The sequence below is a fragment of the Phoxinus phoxinus genome, assembly GCF_949152265.1.
Source record: "Phoxinus phoxinus genome assembly, chromosome: 18".
Classification (NCBI taxonomy): domain Eukaryota; kingdom Metazoa; phylum Chordata; class Actinopteri; order Cypriniformes; family Leuciscidae; genus Phoxinus; species Phoxinus phoxinus.
This window is the reverse complement of record NC_136893.1, coordinates 19251155-19270050: the sequence shown is the minus strand read 5'-3', so window position 1 is coordinate 19270050 and position 18896 is coordinate 19251155. Positions and strand designations below refer to the sequence as shown.

The window sequence follows — 18896 nt, the reverse complement described above, 5'->3', positions numbered from 1 at the left end:
GTGGAACAACAACATCTGTCTGCAAGTTTGCCCGCACGGCTTAAACATTTAAAGAATACAAAGGGGAAGACTGTTCTGTGCTAAGTTACTTTATCTACAGTATTTCTGCAATTCTTGCTAACTTCTAGCCTGGTTGACACCAGACTCTTCTCAGTTGTAACTGAGAGTGGGTCTGGGGAAGGTTCATTCCCATTTCCAAAGGGGCGTCACCAACGGGCGTCGCTCAAATGCCTCTGGGCGCAATTGGATAGACCTAAAACCAATCAGAGCGATCGTCATCGTGTAAAGCCCGCCTCAACGTTTGTGATTGGTGCCTCGCTTTGGTATAATTGGAAATGGGCTTGAATGGGCTCTTGGCCAGACGGACTTGCAGAGCAAATCTAAAATTTGCCGGAAGTTTGTCAGGGTTTTCCCAGGCCAGCTGACTTCCTGACCAGTTGAAATGGTTAAGACAATTAGACCACTAAATATTTTACCATTTTTGGCTTAGCACATTTTTTTTTGCCCAGGACTGTAGAATAGTTTCACCCGTGACTAATTTATCTGTATTTCATACTAAAATATATTTACATATTGACTATTCTATACTGTATATATGAACCCTAAACTCTACATGATTTGATATTCACATTATATACAATATATATTATGCAAATCGATTCATGTAGACTTTAATGTTCAGTACATCACCTCGCTTTTCTCTCTGTCGCTGACTATGCTGTAATAATCCTAGAGTCAGAATACATCACTGTTCACTCTTGGCACTGTTGGCAGAAAACTGACAAGAACCTTTTCTTGTAATTAGCCATAAGCTATTTTATCTTCTCAAGCATAGCAGTGCAGAGAGGCTGAAAAGAGACACTCCAAGATAAGACACAGGCGCGCACGCCCTCCCTGTTTGATTTAAGCGCTATTTAGCAAATACTCCATTCCTTAATAGTGTATAATAACAAGAAGCGGTTGCAACAAAAAAGCTCCCCATTTCCACACAACCAGCGACTGCCTATGGGCTCGTGTGACATCTTTAGTAGGTCAGAATACATCAGAGTTACAGACTCAGAAAATGTGTGTGTGTGTGTGTGTGTGTGTGTGTGAGGAGAGAGAGAGGTTAATTAGCTCAGCTGAACAGTTTTCCAGTGTGGTTTCCACCTCGATCTACTCTCATGCCTGCAGCATGAGCGTTCACACGTGTGTGTGTGTGTGTGTGTGTGTGTGTGTGTTTCATGTGAATGCCTGATCCGTACTGCACTTCCATCGTTCTTTTTCTGTCACAGTTCTGGTGCTTTGATTAGAGAGCTTTCATCTCAGTGTTAAAGCAAATGAGACAGGGCAGCAACGAAGCTGGAATTCCCCGATCCACTACATTCAAGTGTTGGAAGAACACAGTATAGGTTTCCAGGACAAAACAAGAACATCACGGAAAAAGAAGGCAGTATCACTGAGATCTTCCTCGAGCAACTGCCTCTCTGCCCTGAGACGTCTCAGGCTCTCGGGCCAAGGCGGACGATGTACGTCACTTACAGAATCAATGAACTAAATATGGCAGCTTCGCTCTTGGTCTCCTCTGACTTCACTCTGTATTGGCACAGTTTGTCATCTCTGTGCTCCAGTGAGATCTCATTTCTTCCCCACTGCAGCAAGCTGCTATCCAATATTCTCATCCATATGCCTCTTTCAATGCATTTTCAAACATTAATAACCCTTTTTCACTATAAATGGACAGTTTTGAGGTTAGATAAGCCAAAAAAAAGGCATTTGAAAAGCTTAAGATTGAGACTTTTTTAAAAATATATTTTTTAAACACTTTTTTTCTGACAGGGATTCCCAATGTTTTTTTAAACCTCGTGGGATTGAAAAGGTAATATTTCAATATTTCAGGGACAATGTGTAGTTTTTAAAGTATTTTATTAACTAAAATCAATGTCTTTATTCATAAATATGTCCTCAATGGTGTACAATTACCTCTCCCAATGATCCGACTTATCCTTGTACTCTAATAATTTCTTATCTTTATTTACATGGGACAGGCAACTCAACAGAGGCTTCCATGTCATTCCGCCATCTTGAAAAATTATAATAGCAGAGAGGGACAAAAAGCACTAGGCTACCTCAACGTGTTTCCAGTTTCCACAACGCGTTTTCGTTCAGAGCCAGCGTAACGTGACTGACACCAGCTGAAGCGGACAATGAGAGAGGCGTAATGCGTGTCACTGCCCCGGTAAATTTGAAAGGTTTCACTGTACGGTACTTCATAATTCAGGATCATACTAATGCAGAGCCACAGGAGAAATTACAAAATTTAATTTAAAAGGAAACGTGACCGGCGAATTCAAAAACCGAGCGGTGAAAAAACGGGATAGCTTTACACAGTTGGAAAGAGCGAATGATGGAGAAAGACTCCTACAATATATATTGTAAATTGAAATAAAGCTGAAAATAATATAATCATTAGATGAAATTTTTTTATTAAATAAAAATGTGAAATGTTGCATTTGGTAACTAACTAAAATAAATGTAACCAATGGAAATTACTAAATGGAGATAAATAAAAACTAAAACTGGAATACAAATAAATTAAACCTAAATATAAAAAAAACTAATAAAAATGTCAATAACGAAATTAATAAAAATTAAACTGACCGTAAATATAAACTGAAAATACAATGCAATTAATAATGCAAATTATTAATAAAAATGGTAATAGTAAATAATATTAATAAATAAATAAAAATAATACTAAAATAGCTACTGTTAAATGGTTATATGATGTCAATAAATGATCAAATGACTTGCAGGTGAACTATAAAATATTTAATATTTTTAGTAAATGTTTTATATGATTGTATATACATATATATATATATGCACACATTTTTATAATTTATATAGATAATATATAAATTAGTATTATGGAATAATAATAATATAATATATATTATGTATGTATATGTATACATTTTCATCAAATGTTGTGCAACTGGCAAAAATCTTCCAAATACAGTAAATTGATTATAGACTTTCACATGTATTTTATATATCAGGGTTATGTTAGTATGCTATGTGTGAATGTTATGATATTTATTCTGCCTGTGAAACCTGCTGTGATTCATCCCAAAATTTAATTAGATCAAGCAACATCCTGTACATACAACACATCCACATGAAGTTTGATAGCAACAGTGCATGAATTTTGTATTTACTTCTGCTGAGGAATAAATTAGAAAGAAACTAGATATTAAAATGTTCTAAAGCAAATGTGAGAGGTGCTTGCAAAACTCTAGCAACACGAGCTTGGCGCTTGCAATGCATTGATTAAAAAAAAAGCATACCTTGAATACAATGCAAGTAATTTGGATAAAAAACATCTGATGCAGAAAAGTAATAAAAAAAAGGAAATAAACTAAAACTCACAGCCACATATGCGTCACACTAATTATTGTTAAAAACCTGCTGATTATGACAGACAAATTTGACAGGATACTCGTTACAATTCAGGACAGAACTGAAGAAGATGAAAGTACAGAATACTGACCGAATAATACAGAATTCTAATGTAATCAATATTAACATTGTCATATAAGATGATGGAAATGCAGGCTTATATTTAGTTAGGCTACATCACAGAAATAAAAACATTTCTGAAGGCAGAAGACAGTGATGTATTGAATGAGTCCATTTGTGGAGAAAAGGAGAGTTGTAAACATAATACTTGAATGCACCATCATACTTGTGCAAACACAATTCAATTCCCTTTCCAAAAGATTTAGTTCATACTAATACTTTATTTCAGCAAGGACACATTCAAATGATCAAGAGTGTCAGGTAAAGACATTTATAATGTTACAAAAGAAAATGTAAGTATCACATTTCCCACAAAAATATGAAGCAGCACGACTGTTTTCAACATTGATAATAACAGTCTTTCTTATCTCATTTTTGTCATTTTATTTATGATAAGTTAATTCTCTTTCAAAACTTACATATGCTTTGAGTTATTATTATTTTTTACTTTGTGTTTACTATTGGATTCCCCAGCATGCCACCGGCCCCCCCGCCTGGAGATGTACTGGTCGTAGGGGGCGAAACATCTATGAACGGCGGTGTCCAGCTGATGACCCTGCAGCTGTCCCAAAGGCACCAGAGGAGGTGCGGCAGGCTGGAAAGTCAGAGCAGGTAATGCCACCTCACCTGTACAACAAACTGGTTTGCTAGCAATATTGCAAAATTACAAAAATATTATAGTAATATTATATAAAATATTACAAACTGTCTGCTCTGTTCCTATCTCAACCTAACTGCAACCTCTATCCCAACATAAATCAACATAACACTTAATCAACAAATAAACATACATTTGTCACTAAAAACAATATTCCATATCTTGTTTGCTCTTTGTTTATATATAGTCTGATTAGTATGGATACAGACAGAATGTATACTTGAGTAATGACTGCTAAAGCTGTTAAAGGCATATGTTCAAAGATGTAGACTAAACATGGAATGAAGAAATGAGAAAACAATGTGTTACAATTACTCCCTCTCTACCCTACAGCATATGCCATAGGCCTATGTCATTGTTTTAGGCTAAACCAAATGCTTTTGAATATCCATTTTTATCTCCGTGCGCAAGCAAAAGTTTGCAGGTCTGCATGTATGTAGGCTATATGTGTTTTGTGCAAACGCTGTGTGTGTGTGTGTGTGTGTGTGTGTGTGTGTGTGTGTGTGTGTGTGTGTGGGAGTGCGGTGTTACTGTGTGAAATGCAGACTCTTCACTCTGTATTGTTTGGCCTGTGAAAATGCTTCCACAGCAAACTCTGCAGCAATGGGAATAACTCTCCCGCCTTGTATCGCCTCCCCGCTCTTAAAATATATGTGTAACCCACTATATTTATATATAAATCAATGTATATCTCACAACGGCATATTTTCAAAACAACCTGCAATAAAGCCGCCTGTTAAATCGACAATCCTGCACTTGTGGTAAGTAGCAGTTCAAAGCGCAACGACTGCGAGATCAAGATTAAGATGTCAGGAAAGAAACTCGATCTCTGACGCTTTGGTTTCCTTTCACAACAAACTTTTGTTTCCAGCTGACACGGTTTTCTTAAAGTGCACAAAAGAAACAGTGTTGTGAGTAAAACTCTAAATACTTTGACACACTGAGCTAAAAAAGCGCTGGTGAAATCCGCTGATTATTGCTTGTGGAAATAGTGGCATTATTTCGGGATGTCACACCTCTACGGAGTTATCGCCTCCTAAAGCCTTTCTCTGGCTGTGCAGGAAAATAACTGGAACAGGCTATTCTTCTGTTTTCCATTTTTCATCCTTGACCCTCTGAAGTGGTGGAGAAAAATGAGGTGAGCGCAAGAAAAAAAAAAGGAATTCAATGCATTCATCAGGGGGCCGGAGAGAGCGTGTAGTTGAATTGTTAAATCAGAGGCTTTTTAGAGGAATCAGACTATGAAAGTGGAGGACAGTGTGAACGAGGGACTCTGGTCATTTTGAACGTTTTGTCGAATCAATAGCGTGACTAATGGGCACTGTGTTCTGCCTTATTGTTGGAAATAATTAGTGGTGCTTGCTGAGAAAAGCATGACTATTAATACTGCTCATTGGGACAAATCTCTAACCCTTTGTACTACACTATGATGCATTTGTGGTATGGACCTGAATGAAGCTGTGCCAAAGAGTGTTTTGAAGAGTGTTTGCACCATTTGGGATGCTATGTTTTGTAGTTTCAGCTTCAGGCAGCTGATGCGTACTGCACACTAAATTGCCACAATATGAAGATCAGCATCTCCGATCTGACTGGCTGGTTTTATAGGGGTCGTTCTATGCCCTTTTACGAAGTCTTGTTTGTGTTTTTGGGGTGTACTAGAATATGTTTTCATGTTGATTGTTCAAAAACGCATTCATTTTCACATATTTTACATTATTACAGCTCCTCTCTCACCAGTCTGGTTGAACACGTCATTTTCGATGGAGCTCCTCCTTCCGAAATACGAAATGTGCTGTGATTGGTTAGCTGGCCCAGTGTGTTGTGATTGGCAGCGCTTAGCGCGTGTTCGGGTCGCCCCTTCATAACCACGAGCTGTACTCTAGTGTAAATATCATGGATGGCGGCGATTTCGAACCAATTTGAGTCGAATTCAGACCCTGACAATGTTAATGAACAAGAGGAGCATTTTTTAGAGTGTGTCTTCTAATATCGTCAATTGTTGCGTATACCGAGCTGCAGCGGACACATTTGTAAACCACTTTATTTGGACCCATTATGCGAGCTGTCGCTTTAATACCGCATGGTTTATAGACATGTTGCTGCTGACATTTTTGAAACACCCACCAAACAAGATAAAACTTATCTCAAACCCCGTTGGAAAAATGTCGTTCAACCCGGAAACCGTAGCAAAATGTTGCGCACCGGTTTGAGCTTGAACATGCCCCTGATTTCAACAAGTACAACATTCCAATCAACCATCAGATTCGAGGGACAAGTTTAAAATGTTGGGTTGTTTCAACTCAAATTTGGTTCAAATATGGACAAATTTTATTTAAAAATTTTTTTTAACCCAACGGTTGGGTCTGTCCATATTTAGAGTGTACATGTCAAGTTTAGGGTTACAGCCAGGGTTAGGTGCTTCTACATCAGTGTTATTCACCTATCATTTCCCTCTGATTTTAGGGATAACCTATGGGGTAGGGTTAGTTTTAGGTGTAGGAATAGGGTTAGGACTCAATTTTGCACAGGGATGTTGTTCCAGGATCAACAAAATATGTCAAAGTCAAAAGTCAAAATAACTTTTTTTTGACTCGCCATGGCATCTAAAATGCAGCGTTCAGGTATGGGACGCTGCAAAAACAGCAATACAAGGCACAATGGTCAAAACGTCCATTTAGTGCATGTTTATTGGAAAACAATCCTACGGGGTGCTGTGTGGAGCGTAGTTCTTGAACAGAATAAACTCTAATACTGAAAGAGAAAAGTCTGGTTACATAAGTCTGTAACGTCCTTATTTGCACATTATCCTCCATATATCCTCACAGCTGACTCTCACAGATAACCCCAGAGTCACGTCTATTCTCAACTCAGGCTTTTCAGCAGTCCACAAAAAAAACAAGACAGAATCAGTGGCAGACTCAATTAAACCTCTGCCCTGATCAGCACGAATATACATATCATACATGAATATGCAAGCAACTGAGTCAAAGAGAGGTTACGCACCTAGGGAGCTCTCTTTTCTTCCTCTCCTGATGTGACATTATTACACTCGTTCTGTAATGGGGAAATCTTTCACTCAGAACAGACAGAAATCAAACTGCCCCCACAATGCACAACTCCACGTCTCTACACAGAGAACAGCCAGCGCTTCTCTCTTACTCTTGCCCTTTATCCATTCCTTCCAGAGTAAAAGCGAGAGCACAGACAGAAACAAAACAAAATAAACAGAAAAAGTACAGGTGCTTCGTGCTTCAACGTTGATTTATAATACATAAGAGTTGCCCGTGTCCCAAGGTTCTTTTGGACACAAAGTGAATATCAACACCGGCTGATAGAGCAAGGCATAATTTCTTCACCATCTGTTGAACAAATTAAACTTTTTATCTCGTTCTAGCCTACATCATGAAACTGGTTACAATATATCATGTTATAAAACCTGAAAAGAGCTCTCTGGTCGTGTATAAACGTGTCTGTGAGTAAACATAATTAACCCACGGTCATTGCCAATCCAGATGTTCAAAACGGCGGAGCTGCCCAGAACTGTCTCAGCCAATCAGATCACAGTAATACGACTGACGGGTGTAATTGCACAGGGGAAATAGACACCATCATAGCAAACAGGTAAATCAATGTGCGTCCACCTGGGGATATTAAAATCTGAAATATAACCTATTTATCAGTCAAGGACAATCAAGAGAGATTTCATTAAAATTCCAATTTGAATAAACGTATTTGTTTTAGATAAAAAAGTCATTTTCTGCCAGCCACAGATTGTTGTTTGATTGATAGATTGAGACGGTAAATAACCCGTCACCCCTCATATACACTCAAACATTCATGAGTTGCCTTTTAAACCAAACGCATCATAAAGTTTCACTGCAGCTGAGTTGACCCCACGTCCCATGTGTACTCATAAAACAACACACATCCTGTGAGCTCTGATGACCTGCCAGAATGAATCCATAAAGAAGCTGGTCAATGACTGATAACCATGGCCATGGTTGTTGAAAAAAGAAATATCATTTCAAATCTAGTTTAAAATGTGCATGTGCCAAGCTCTTAAACATACACTCTTTTAATTCATGTCCGTTTCGTGTGTTTCAGGATTCTAAACACACCAAGTGGTGTAGCCATCAATAAGCAAACCCAAACGTCAAAATACATGTGAGTGAATTTATTATTATATTTTTTTTTTGTAGTATTTATTTATTATAGGCTATTTTTAAAAAGATTAAGCAGTATTTATTCAAGTATTCTTACAAATAAAATGAATTTTGAATCCTGAATAAGTGTTATTATATACAAAAAAGTTAATCAAAGTTGTTCTAAGACAAGAACAGTTATTGTTCAAAATTCATATTACTTTGATGAAAGGTTTTGATCCACTTCAAATATTTAATACGGTATATATATATATATATATATATATATATATATATATATATATATATATATATATATATATATATACATACATAGCTTTTATTAATATAAATATTTATATTAATTATACTATATTAATATACTATATTAATTTTAATTCATATAATAATTCTGTTCTGTGCTTTTGTCATTTTTATTATTATTTTATATATTTTTTTATTATTATTTCAGAAATGCATTTGTAAATCGTGGCCACAATTTACTAAATTGTTCCATTGTTTTAGGTCAGTTGTGCAAAATATAATAATTAGTTTCCTCGTTTTACTAAATCATGGCCAAAAAATAATTTACTAAATCATCTGTTCCCCTCGTTTTGATTTAACTAAAACAAGGGGATGAATTATTACAACATTGAAAGAATGGTTGATGGTAAATATATTTTTGTTAATATATCCAGACAAGGGACATCAAGTAATTTAAGTCCGGCCAAGTGCGCTATATGTTTAAACCTTTACACACATTTTATGTCATAAAAAAAAAAAATTGACAATTCTTGTTTTATGGAAAATTGCTGTGTTCATTATAAATGATTTATCTGTGCACATCATTCTTTTTTTAAGTTCATGTGCCCACGTAATCTTTAATCAAAATAACTTATCCTCCCTCCTGCATTGACATCTCGTCTCTTTTCTGATGATGAGGGCGGGACAACCTGTCACTCACATGACATCACAGCACAAGTAAACCACAATGATCCAACCAATTCTCAATGGACAAAAATCAAGTCCCGTCCTACATTTTTTTCTGGTTCAAGAAGCCGTTTTACTCTGATATTCTTTACAATAGGGAAGAAAAGACTATCACAACTTTTATGCTGTAATGCTAATGGAGGCCAGATATCAAAGAGCTGTGCGAGTAAACCTCACTCCCCTACGAGGCTCACTAGCAACTCTGCTGTCTTTAGCGTGCCCACCTCCCATCCCGGTGACGCTGGTTCGAATCCCGCTCGGAGCAGTTTGAGTAGGACCAGTTACACTGCCACAGAACCAATGCTATAAGTTGGAGCATAAGTCCTGGGAGGAAGCCCCCTCAAGCTCTTAGAAACACCCAGTATTTAATTCAATATTGTAGTTGAAGTTGAAGGAACATCCCTGGACATAAGTACAGTGCTCTCCCACACATCTGCTGGCAAAAAACTCTCTTTAACTCACTCTGACAAGCAGATGGGTGCACAGAGGCATTCACATACAGTGCAAACAGCGCTCAGCGTAATCTATATTCAGCTGCTGTTTTTAGGAAACCTGTGAACACTCTCTCTCCTTCACAAACACACACACTCGATGTATCTGTCGCTCCATTGTGAGTATTTTTTCCAGCATCTGCTGTGAAGAACTGGGTCAGCTCTGACAAGACAGACAGCATCAGGATCTTTAGGAAGGGAATGAGACGGAGAGACTGACAAGTGGATAGAGGGATGGCAGGGGAGAGGAGGCAAAAGACAACCCCTCCATTCTCTAACCTGTTCTTAATGACGGCCGTATCTAATGGGGAATTATTTTCTCCATTCCGGGCCCTGGGAAAATGTCACTTTGAGGTGTGTAGTTGGAGATGGGCGAGGTGTTTTCTGCTTTAAAATGCTCCTCACGCACTCCGGCTGCGGTGTAATGCCTTCAGCTCGGTGAGAATATCCCCATCAACTCCCTTAATGGCCCAGCGGATACACTCCACTGCCTTACACACCTGCAACACACATATCACAACAGCTGCTCTGTGCTTGAGTGCATCTGAGTGTGTGTGTGTGTGTGTGTGTCTAGGGTGTTAAAACAGGTCCAACTAAGTCTTTACTTCAGCTTGGCAAAATGTGATTTTTAAGACAATGAAAACTTGATGTAGCCTAAAAGAGTCTAGTGACTCACTTGCTGTACAAAGCGTTGCAAAGCATTGCACATTTCTCACAGACAGATAGATAGATAGATAGATAGATAGATAGATAGATAGATAGATAGATAGATAGATAGATAGATAGATAGATAGATAGATAGATAGATAGATAGATAGATAGATAGATAGATAGACCATTGTGAGCAACTGTACTAAGGTGCAATCACAGATTCTTCAGGATATCACGAGAATGACTCTGTTGATTTGTCTTGTTTTGTAAATCTAGTTCCATGTCTCTGCAGCTGATTCCGGCTGTTCAGTTCTGTCTTATGTGAGCGGTGTGCATTGATCGCTCCTTTGAGTCAGAATTTCCAATAGCTGAATGTTCTCAGTTGCTCTGTGCATCTTTAATCTGCTCTTTTTGACTGCTAGAGCAGTGCTAGACTTTTGACTACTGATATTCAAAAATATTGTCGACCTGCTAAGTCCATAGAGGTGTTTCTGTGAATGTACTCATTTGGGCTCAGGTCACGTGCCTTTCATCTGAGACAACCGAAACATCCATTCACAAACAACAAACAGACCGATAAAGCAGTCACAGATGTCCTAATGCAACGTGATACCGTGTAAACACACACACATTCTCAAATCAGACCAGACCTGTATATCACCTCTAAACAACTGTGATTCCCAACAGAGGAACCCAAGGAGATTCCATATACTGATTTTTTTTGTGTTTTCATGTTTTATGGGACTTTCCATAGACATAATGATTTTTATACTGTACAAACTGTATATTCTATTCTCATACACTAACCCCACCCCTAAACCTACTCATCACAGAAAACTTTCTGCATTTTTACATTTTCAAAAAACACCACTTAGTATGATTTATAAGCTGTTTTCCTCATGGGGACCAAACAATGTCCCCACATGGACAAGGATTTCGGATACTGCCATCTTTGTGGGGATTACCAACACACACACACACACACACACACACACACACACACACACACACACACACACACACACACACACACACACACACACACGAGAGAGAGAGAGAGAGAGAGAGAGAGAGAGAGAGAGAGAGAGAGAGAGAGAGAGAGAGAGAGAGAGAAATAATTTCATGATTTTTTGTAGTTAAGATATAGAATGAAAACAGTATGTATTGCTTGCCAGTATGTGTGTCAATATTTATGAAGACGTGGAAACGTTCGTCACAAGAACAAAATGCTCTGTTCTGTTCTTCTCATATCACGTCTCAGTAAATCAAAGCACAGCAACCAATATCTCAGTAGAAGGCGGTTATAAAATAATAGATTATATATTTTATTGACATTATGCATTTGGCAGATTCTTGGCTTTCATCCATAATGACGTTTACATTGTATTAGTTCCCTGGAAGTCAAATCCATGACTTTGGAATTGTAGCTGGACCCCAGGAACCCAACAGTACAAATTATTTACTAAATATTATATAAAGATATAAACATAATACATTCCTGGTTTGGAGATGAAGGTGTATTCCAGCCTTACTGATGTGGCTATGGGTGTACGGTACATAAGAATAAAATAAGTTGAGAAATATTGTCCTAAAACAGGCAAATCACAAACAGGTCCAGACAGAATCTGCATATATTTTCAGGGGGGATCTGCATAATTGTTTAAAACTGGAAGCAAAACCAAAGTTTTCTGAAATATTGAATAAACAAGCACACAAAGGCAGAAGTTCAGAACTGAAGCTGGGAAATTTGAGATTCCTGAGGACTTCTCCCGGTGCAGATTCATTGTGGATCTGGTCACGGCTGATAGACAGAAAAATGAAAAGATTCCCTCTTTCACACAGACATAGACGTAAACCCATGCAAAAATACACTCTCGGAGCATTCTGTTTACAACGGTTCACAATAATAAATCATATTTAGGGAATTCAAGTGGGAGGTAAAGAGAGAGAGAGAGAGAGAGAGAGAGAGAGAGAGAGAGAGAGAGAGAGAGAGAGAGAGAGAGAGAGAGAGAGAGAGAGAGAGAGAGAGAGAGAGAGAGAGAGAGAGAGAGATACTGATAGACAGAGAAGGAAAGAGAGGTAACAGGAATTTGTTGTGGAGAATGATGGCAGGAAATGCTATATCCTCTCCCACATAATCACTGAGACACACAGTCCTCCCCGGCCCTGTGTTAATAATTCAGCACTTAAATACCAGTAAAACACTCACACACATGTGGGAGTGAATCGCTTCCCCTGTCCCTGCTCTGGGATAAAGGAAAGCAGCATCTGACAAGGGAAAAGCATTCTTTCCTCGGGGTGCTTTCAGCAGTGCCCATAGAGCTCAATTGTCATTAGCAAAACAAATCTGCTCGGCCCTTCAAGTGGCCGTCTGGAGTCTCTCACAAACACGCTGCATGCCCATTCCAGGCCTCAAGAAGCACAAAAGCCATAAAAGCATAAAGAAGACAACATCTTTCTATTCTGTTTCCCCATTACATTTGACAGTGTCACCTCGAAGAGCGTATGATGCTCACAGCGATCTCCAAACCAGACACTTTTGATAACTTCTCCAAGAACAGAAAAAACAAAAAAACATTAAAAGTCATCCACAGAAAGCCAGATCAAGTGATGAAAGCAAACAGACAATGCCATGAGTTATGCCATGAGAAAACCGCCATGGAAGTTGTCTGTACTCCCTGTACTTTGTCAATAATGACCCTGTGGAGTTGCACAATGCCCATTCTGTCTGAAGAGGGTTCTGACTTTTCAATTATGTCTAAATATGTGAACTGAGTTGAGATCCACTGTTGATTTGACCATGCCGCTTTGGTAAAGACCAAGCAGAAACTGTCTCTTTTTATAGGGCAGAGGTTCAACTGTTCTGTTAGGACCCGGATAGGAACACAAATAATAAAATACAATTGACAAAATAATCAAATGAAAAACAGTTTGTGGGTCAAATTATATTGTCTCTTAAATTTAACTTAATGACATGAGCAGGTTGCATACTCATCCACGAAAATATGCCAAGTAAAAGAAAATACAATACAGACAATATTAAATTCAATCCGTTTGGGTCACTACATAAAATTTTATTTCAGAATCACTGTTTTTAAGATTTATTGGACACAAATTGGTGCCGGTGCATATAGCAGATGTCTTCAGAATCAGAATGAGCATTTATTAGCCAATGATTTGCTCTTATTACTTAATGGTTTGCTCCAAAGGACAAACATAAGCCAAATACAACATTCATTTCAACATAACCTGAGGGTGACATGACCACGGGGCCACCAGAGATAGCACCGGGTGCTCCGTCCACCTTGGCACACCATCTATGCTGGCAAAGACACGCAGCCTAGAGGAGTGAGTCGGGATGTAGACAGACAAGGATGCAGCTCTTTCCATCTGTTCCCAAAGCATCACCAAGCATGAGAGCCACAATAAGAGTAACATCCATTCCAAGAAAACAGACACTATGGATGAAAATGAGCACTGACTGCTCTGCTGCGCGTATGGTCTCTAAGAGAAGTTCTGGGTATTAGATGGAATGCATCTTACCTCCAGCCCTGTCCGATCTGCAAGATGTGAATGACGGACTGGAAGAGCCACATGCACACTCTGCAGCATTTCCGCGTGCCGTTCGCAGGCAGGGTTCTCCGACGGTCGCTGTCCTTGGTGCTGAAATCGCATCCGTCCCCGGTCGGGGACGCGCTCATCTCCGAGTAATCGTACACGAACCACCTGAAACTTAACACCTGAACCACCGCGGAGGGAACCACCACAAACACTAACGTGAGCCCGAACCACCAATACTGCCGCCACAAGTAGTAGTCCGCTGCCAGCCACAGGTCGGTGGCTCCGTCGGAGAAGAAGACCAGGAGGGCGCACAGCACCCAGCAGCAGTCCAGCAGCGAGAAGCGCTTCTCGGCGTGAGGGTGCAGAGGAGCCGCGCTCTGCTCAGGGCCAAGCAGACACCGTGAAGCGCTCTCACACACGGCTGCTCCATCCGATTTAGCGGCCATGTTTGTTGTAGAAAGAGAGTGGGCAAAGGAAAGCGAAGTACAATGAGAGGGGAGGGGGATGTAGTGTGTGTGCTGGAGAGTGTGAGCGAAAGCTCACGGGAGAGTTGGGAGCGAGATAGAGAGAGAGAGAGAGAGAGAGAGAGAGAGGGGAGGGGAGGGGGGGGGGGGTTATGGCAGACCTCGGGGATATAATTGGTTTGAGCATGGGATACAATCAGCCTTGCGATTCAATCAAACATTTCGTTGGAAGGACTACAAAGATATGCAGCGTCTTGTGGAATTTTTGTTGTTGTCATTATAAACGATCAAAAGCTGTGGTAATGCAGATTTTACCTGAGTGAAATTAATGACAGCTTGATCCAACCACATTTAACCTAAACTTGAGAATGATTGCGCTTTAACGCTAAAATATAATTTTTATCTTTTTTATCTGACATTCCAGGATTTCCTTAATCTTGGTTGAATAAAAATAATTCGAGATGAAGGATTAATAAAAAAAATAGTAATAAAAAAAACACACATAGCTAGTAATACTGCACAATGGGAAATATGATGTGGATAATTATATTTAGTAAGAAGACAGTAAATAGCAAGTAATTTAAAGGGATTCACCCAAAAATGAAAATTCTGTCATAACTAACCCATGTTGTTCCAAACCTGTATGAGTTTATTATCTGAATGAGATATTTTGCAGAATGGTGGTAGCCGGCACACATTGACTTCCATAGTTTAACAACATTCTTTGAAATATCTTCTTTTGTGTCCAACAGAATAAAAAACACAGGTTTGGAACAACACAAGGGTGAGTAATGATGACAGAATTTTCATTTTTGGGTGTACTATCCCTAACGGTCCCTACACACCGGACGCGAATAGCGCGTCAGGCGCGAGTGATTTCAATGTTAAGTCAATGCAAAGACGTCTTTGCATTGTAACGCGTCTTTGCATTGACTTAACATTGAAATCACTCGCGCCTGACGCGCTATTCGCGTCCGGTGTGAACGCACCATTAAAGGGGGCTAGGATTCCGAAAACCTTATTATATAGGCTACATCTGACCAGCACGTGCAGAGGGGGTGTGGGGGGGATTTTCACTTGCGTTTATAAGCTCGAGCCCCTGCCCTTTTTCAAAATTAATCAAAAGTGCCCTTCTCAAATATATACCAATGATAATACTGTGATCAATAAAACAAGATGCATTTGATTATAATATGACAATGTGTGCAAAACTAAAGTAGCATAAATGCACGTTTATTTTTACGTTTCTGTCAGTCTGAGGTGTCGTTGCCATAACGCGTTGCTATGGGTTGCGTCACTTGCGTGTGACTGTCTTGCATGGTCTTGCTTCGGACTTGACTGTCAGTCTCCGTTTTCGAGGGTCGAAAACTCCGGAGTAGTGTGTGTGGACGGCAGCAACCGTAGCGAAGGTTATAATGCACTGGTGTAAACGTCTGCTCGGGAACCGATGCTCTCGAAAATTACTGACTTTGAACGGTAGTGTATGGTACAAAATATTTCTATTTTAAGATGCTGTTCTTTTTTAAAAATAAGAATCCTGAAAAGTATCACATGTTATAAGTAGCCTATATTATAATAGAAAACAATGATTTAAAATTGTAGTAATATTTCACAATATTACAGTTTTTTTCTGTATTTTAGATCAAATAAATGCAGCCTTGATGAGCATAAAAGGCTTCATAGTGTCTAAACTTTTGGCCGGCAGGCTACTATTATATTATATATAATTATTATATTATATTACATATATTATATATAAGTCATGCCCCTGAGGAACTCTCTGCTCGTCCCTGCATCTGACTATGCGAGACTATTTGAATGAATGCCATTTCTTTCCAGTATTATAAAGAAATGCAGCTAATTTGTATCCTGTTTATCATTTCTGACCCACTTATGCATTCTATGGGGAAAAGTTAACTACTTTAGGGTAAAAAAAAAGTATTTTAGCTGGTTGTTAATAAATCTCTACAGTCATAATTAAAAAGTGCAGTTTTAATAATTGCTCTTGAAATTACTGATGAATAATTCATTAATTTAACAGAGCTGTTCATTTGTGACGTCATTTGTAGGCCAACCTGGAAGGCTAATTCTCCATGGGTGCCCTCGAAGAAACAAGATATTCAATTAGATATTAAAAATATATTTAAAAAAGATATTCCATTTTTACAAGCAGCACTCTCTTTAAATAATTCTTATAATATTGTTCATACCTTCCCCTAGCAGTTGAAATTGTATTGTTTGTTTTGATTTTAGATAGATAGATAGATAGATAGATAGATAGATAGATAGATAGATAGATAGATAGATAGATAGATAGATAGATAGATAGATAGACAGATAGATAGATAGATAGACAGATAGATAGATAGATAGATAGATAGATAGATAGATAGATAGATAGATAGATAGACAGATTACCCATTAATCCCCATGATGTCCAGAGAGGTGGAGCTGGACGTCAGTTAGATCTGCGGTGAGCACCAGTTGGTTAAAACTAGCCCATCCATCGCATCTTATTTAATACATTGTATATTTGTGCTCTCAGGTCCATAAATGGAGAATGATAGCACTCGTGCTTTTGTGGTGAATGATTGTAAATGGTTTATTGATTAGTGGGGAGGAGGACGCACAATCTCTCTCTCTGCATGTTACCACCCCGCTCTAAATCTAATGTACCATCCCTAATGCTCAAGCAATTTTGGTGAATGTTGACTCACACTTGGTCAAATTAAATTAGACCATTTCCATATGTCGACTGACACGACAGTCATGGTGACCAGAACGTCTTTTGGACAATAGCCTATTCAAAGTCATCCGGAAGACATAGCTTCATACCATAGCTTAGTCTGAGGGAATGATCCAGGGTTGCCAAATCTGTGTGACCAATAAACAAAATCCCTTAGTGGGAGATTATTTGAAAATTAAAACGGTGGGAGATTATTTACAGTTTTAGGACCTTGTTCTGATGCTACTTTTTCTCCATCTTGTCCTTGTCATACATGTCTACACTCAGGCTCCCTACCAGTCATATAGCACAGTTTTATTATTGGGCAGAATATGAATAAAAGGTAATTCAACGTTATTAAAATAAAATAAAACATTTTAACACAAGCATTTAAATCAAATGTAATTAATGCAATATGTCAAAGCTTTAAACCACTTTTAAATTTTTTAAAGGAAACCAATTACGCAGGAAAACCACAGACTTGGCATCCCAGAGAGATTCATATAACTTTAAACAATAAGAAGAAGTAAAAAAAGAAGAATAAATAGTGCACAAATTTGCAAAATAAAAAATAAATTTGAGAGCAGCAATGGGAAGATTTCCAGTGAGTAAAATTCAACATGCTTCAGAAGACTTTAAGTCATATTGCCATGTGACATTATTGTGCTTTTGTGCATTAATTTTCACATTATTGAAAAGAGCTGTGTAAAGATTCTTCAAAAATTCTCCTTTTGTGTTTCACAGATAAAATGACAACATTTTGAACAACATGGTTAACTATATTTTTGTTTTTGATTACTATCTCTTTAAATGGCTATTAAAACAAAATGTCCACACAGAGTGAGAAAGGAGAAATGATCACAGGGACAAAGAGAAAGGATAGGCCTATGAGTTTTGAATGGGTGAAAAATCTTTTCTTTTTATTCAACTTAAAAACCCCTTATCTGACAGAACGGAAGTCCAGAAGCATCGCTCGCGGACCGTAAGAAATGAGCAGCAGACCTAGAGTAATTACACTTATTCCATTAAGTCAATTAGCGTTCTAGCTAGCTTTGGGATTCGTACTGGCAGAGTTGCAGGCTAGGCTCTTTAACTTCCAACAGAGATAAATAACGCTTAGCATTACTGTACAAATCAGATATACGGCATCCGCTTTGACACAGAACAGACTCTGACCCTGGTATTACAGTCAGAAGGATGCAGTGGAATCAAAGACAAGTTCACAAAAGCTGTGTAAAATCTCCTTTGAGACTGCTGTCCAGTAAATGATAGCTCACCCCCAACCCTTTTGGTTCAGAAGACATCATTGTCCTTTTCTGTGTCAGTTAAAGCTTTATGAGTGACTTGACTGCGTCTCTTGTAGCAGACATGCACCAACATCTGTCTGAATAATGGGCTGTTTGGAGCGGTCAGAGTACTTGAGTACATGAGCATTAATCAAAGCTTTTTTTCAGGTGTGTCAGTGCTTTCTTATGCCGCGGTTTCCATTGCCAGCATTTGTGTGATTAGTGCTGGGAGACTTATTGTGTGAAGAGCCTGCTGTGAGAAGCCTCACATTTGCACCTTGCTTTCATCTGCTTTTTTTTTTTTTTTTTTACCCCTCTGGCATAAACGTATGACCACTGAATCGGACTATATTGGTTCTTGTGTCAG

At 38.6% G+C, this 18896-nt stretch overlaps 1 protein-coding gene across 1 annotated transcript in view; it reads right to left on the bottom strand.

The window, feature by feature from the left end:
• The window catches only part of xkr7b (XK, Kell blood group complex subunit-related family, member 7b), a 57229-nt gene extending 42710 nt beyond the window's left edge, over window positions 1-14519 (bottom strand). Inside the window, exon 1 of the mRNA XM_079589004.1 lies at window positions 14037-14519. Within this exon, the coding sequence (XP_079445130.1) occupies window positions 14037-14500 (464 nt within the window). The 5' untranslated portion in view covers window positions 14501-14519. The remainder of the gene's footprint in view (window positions 1-14036) is intronic.
• Between the last annotated feature and the right edge of the window lie 4377 nt (window positions 14520-18896).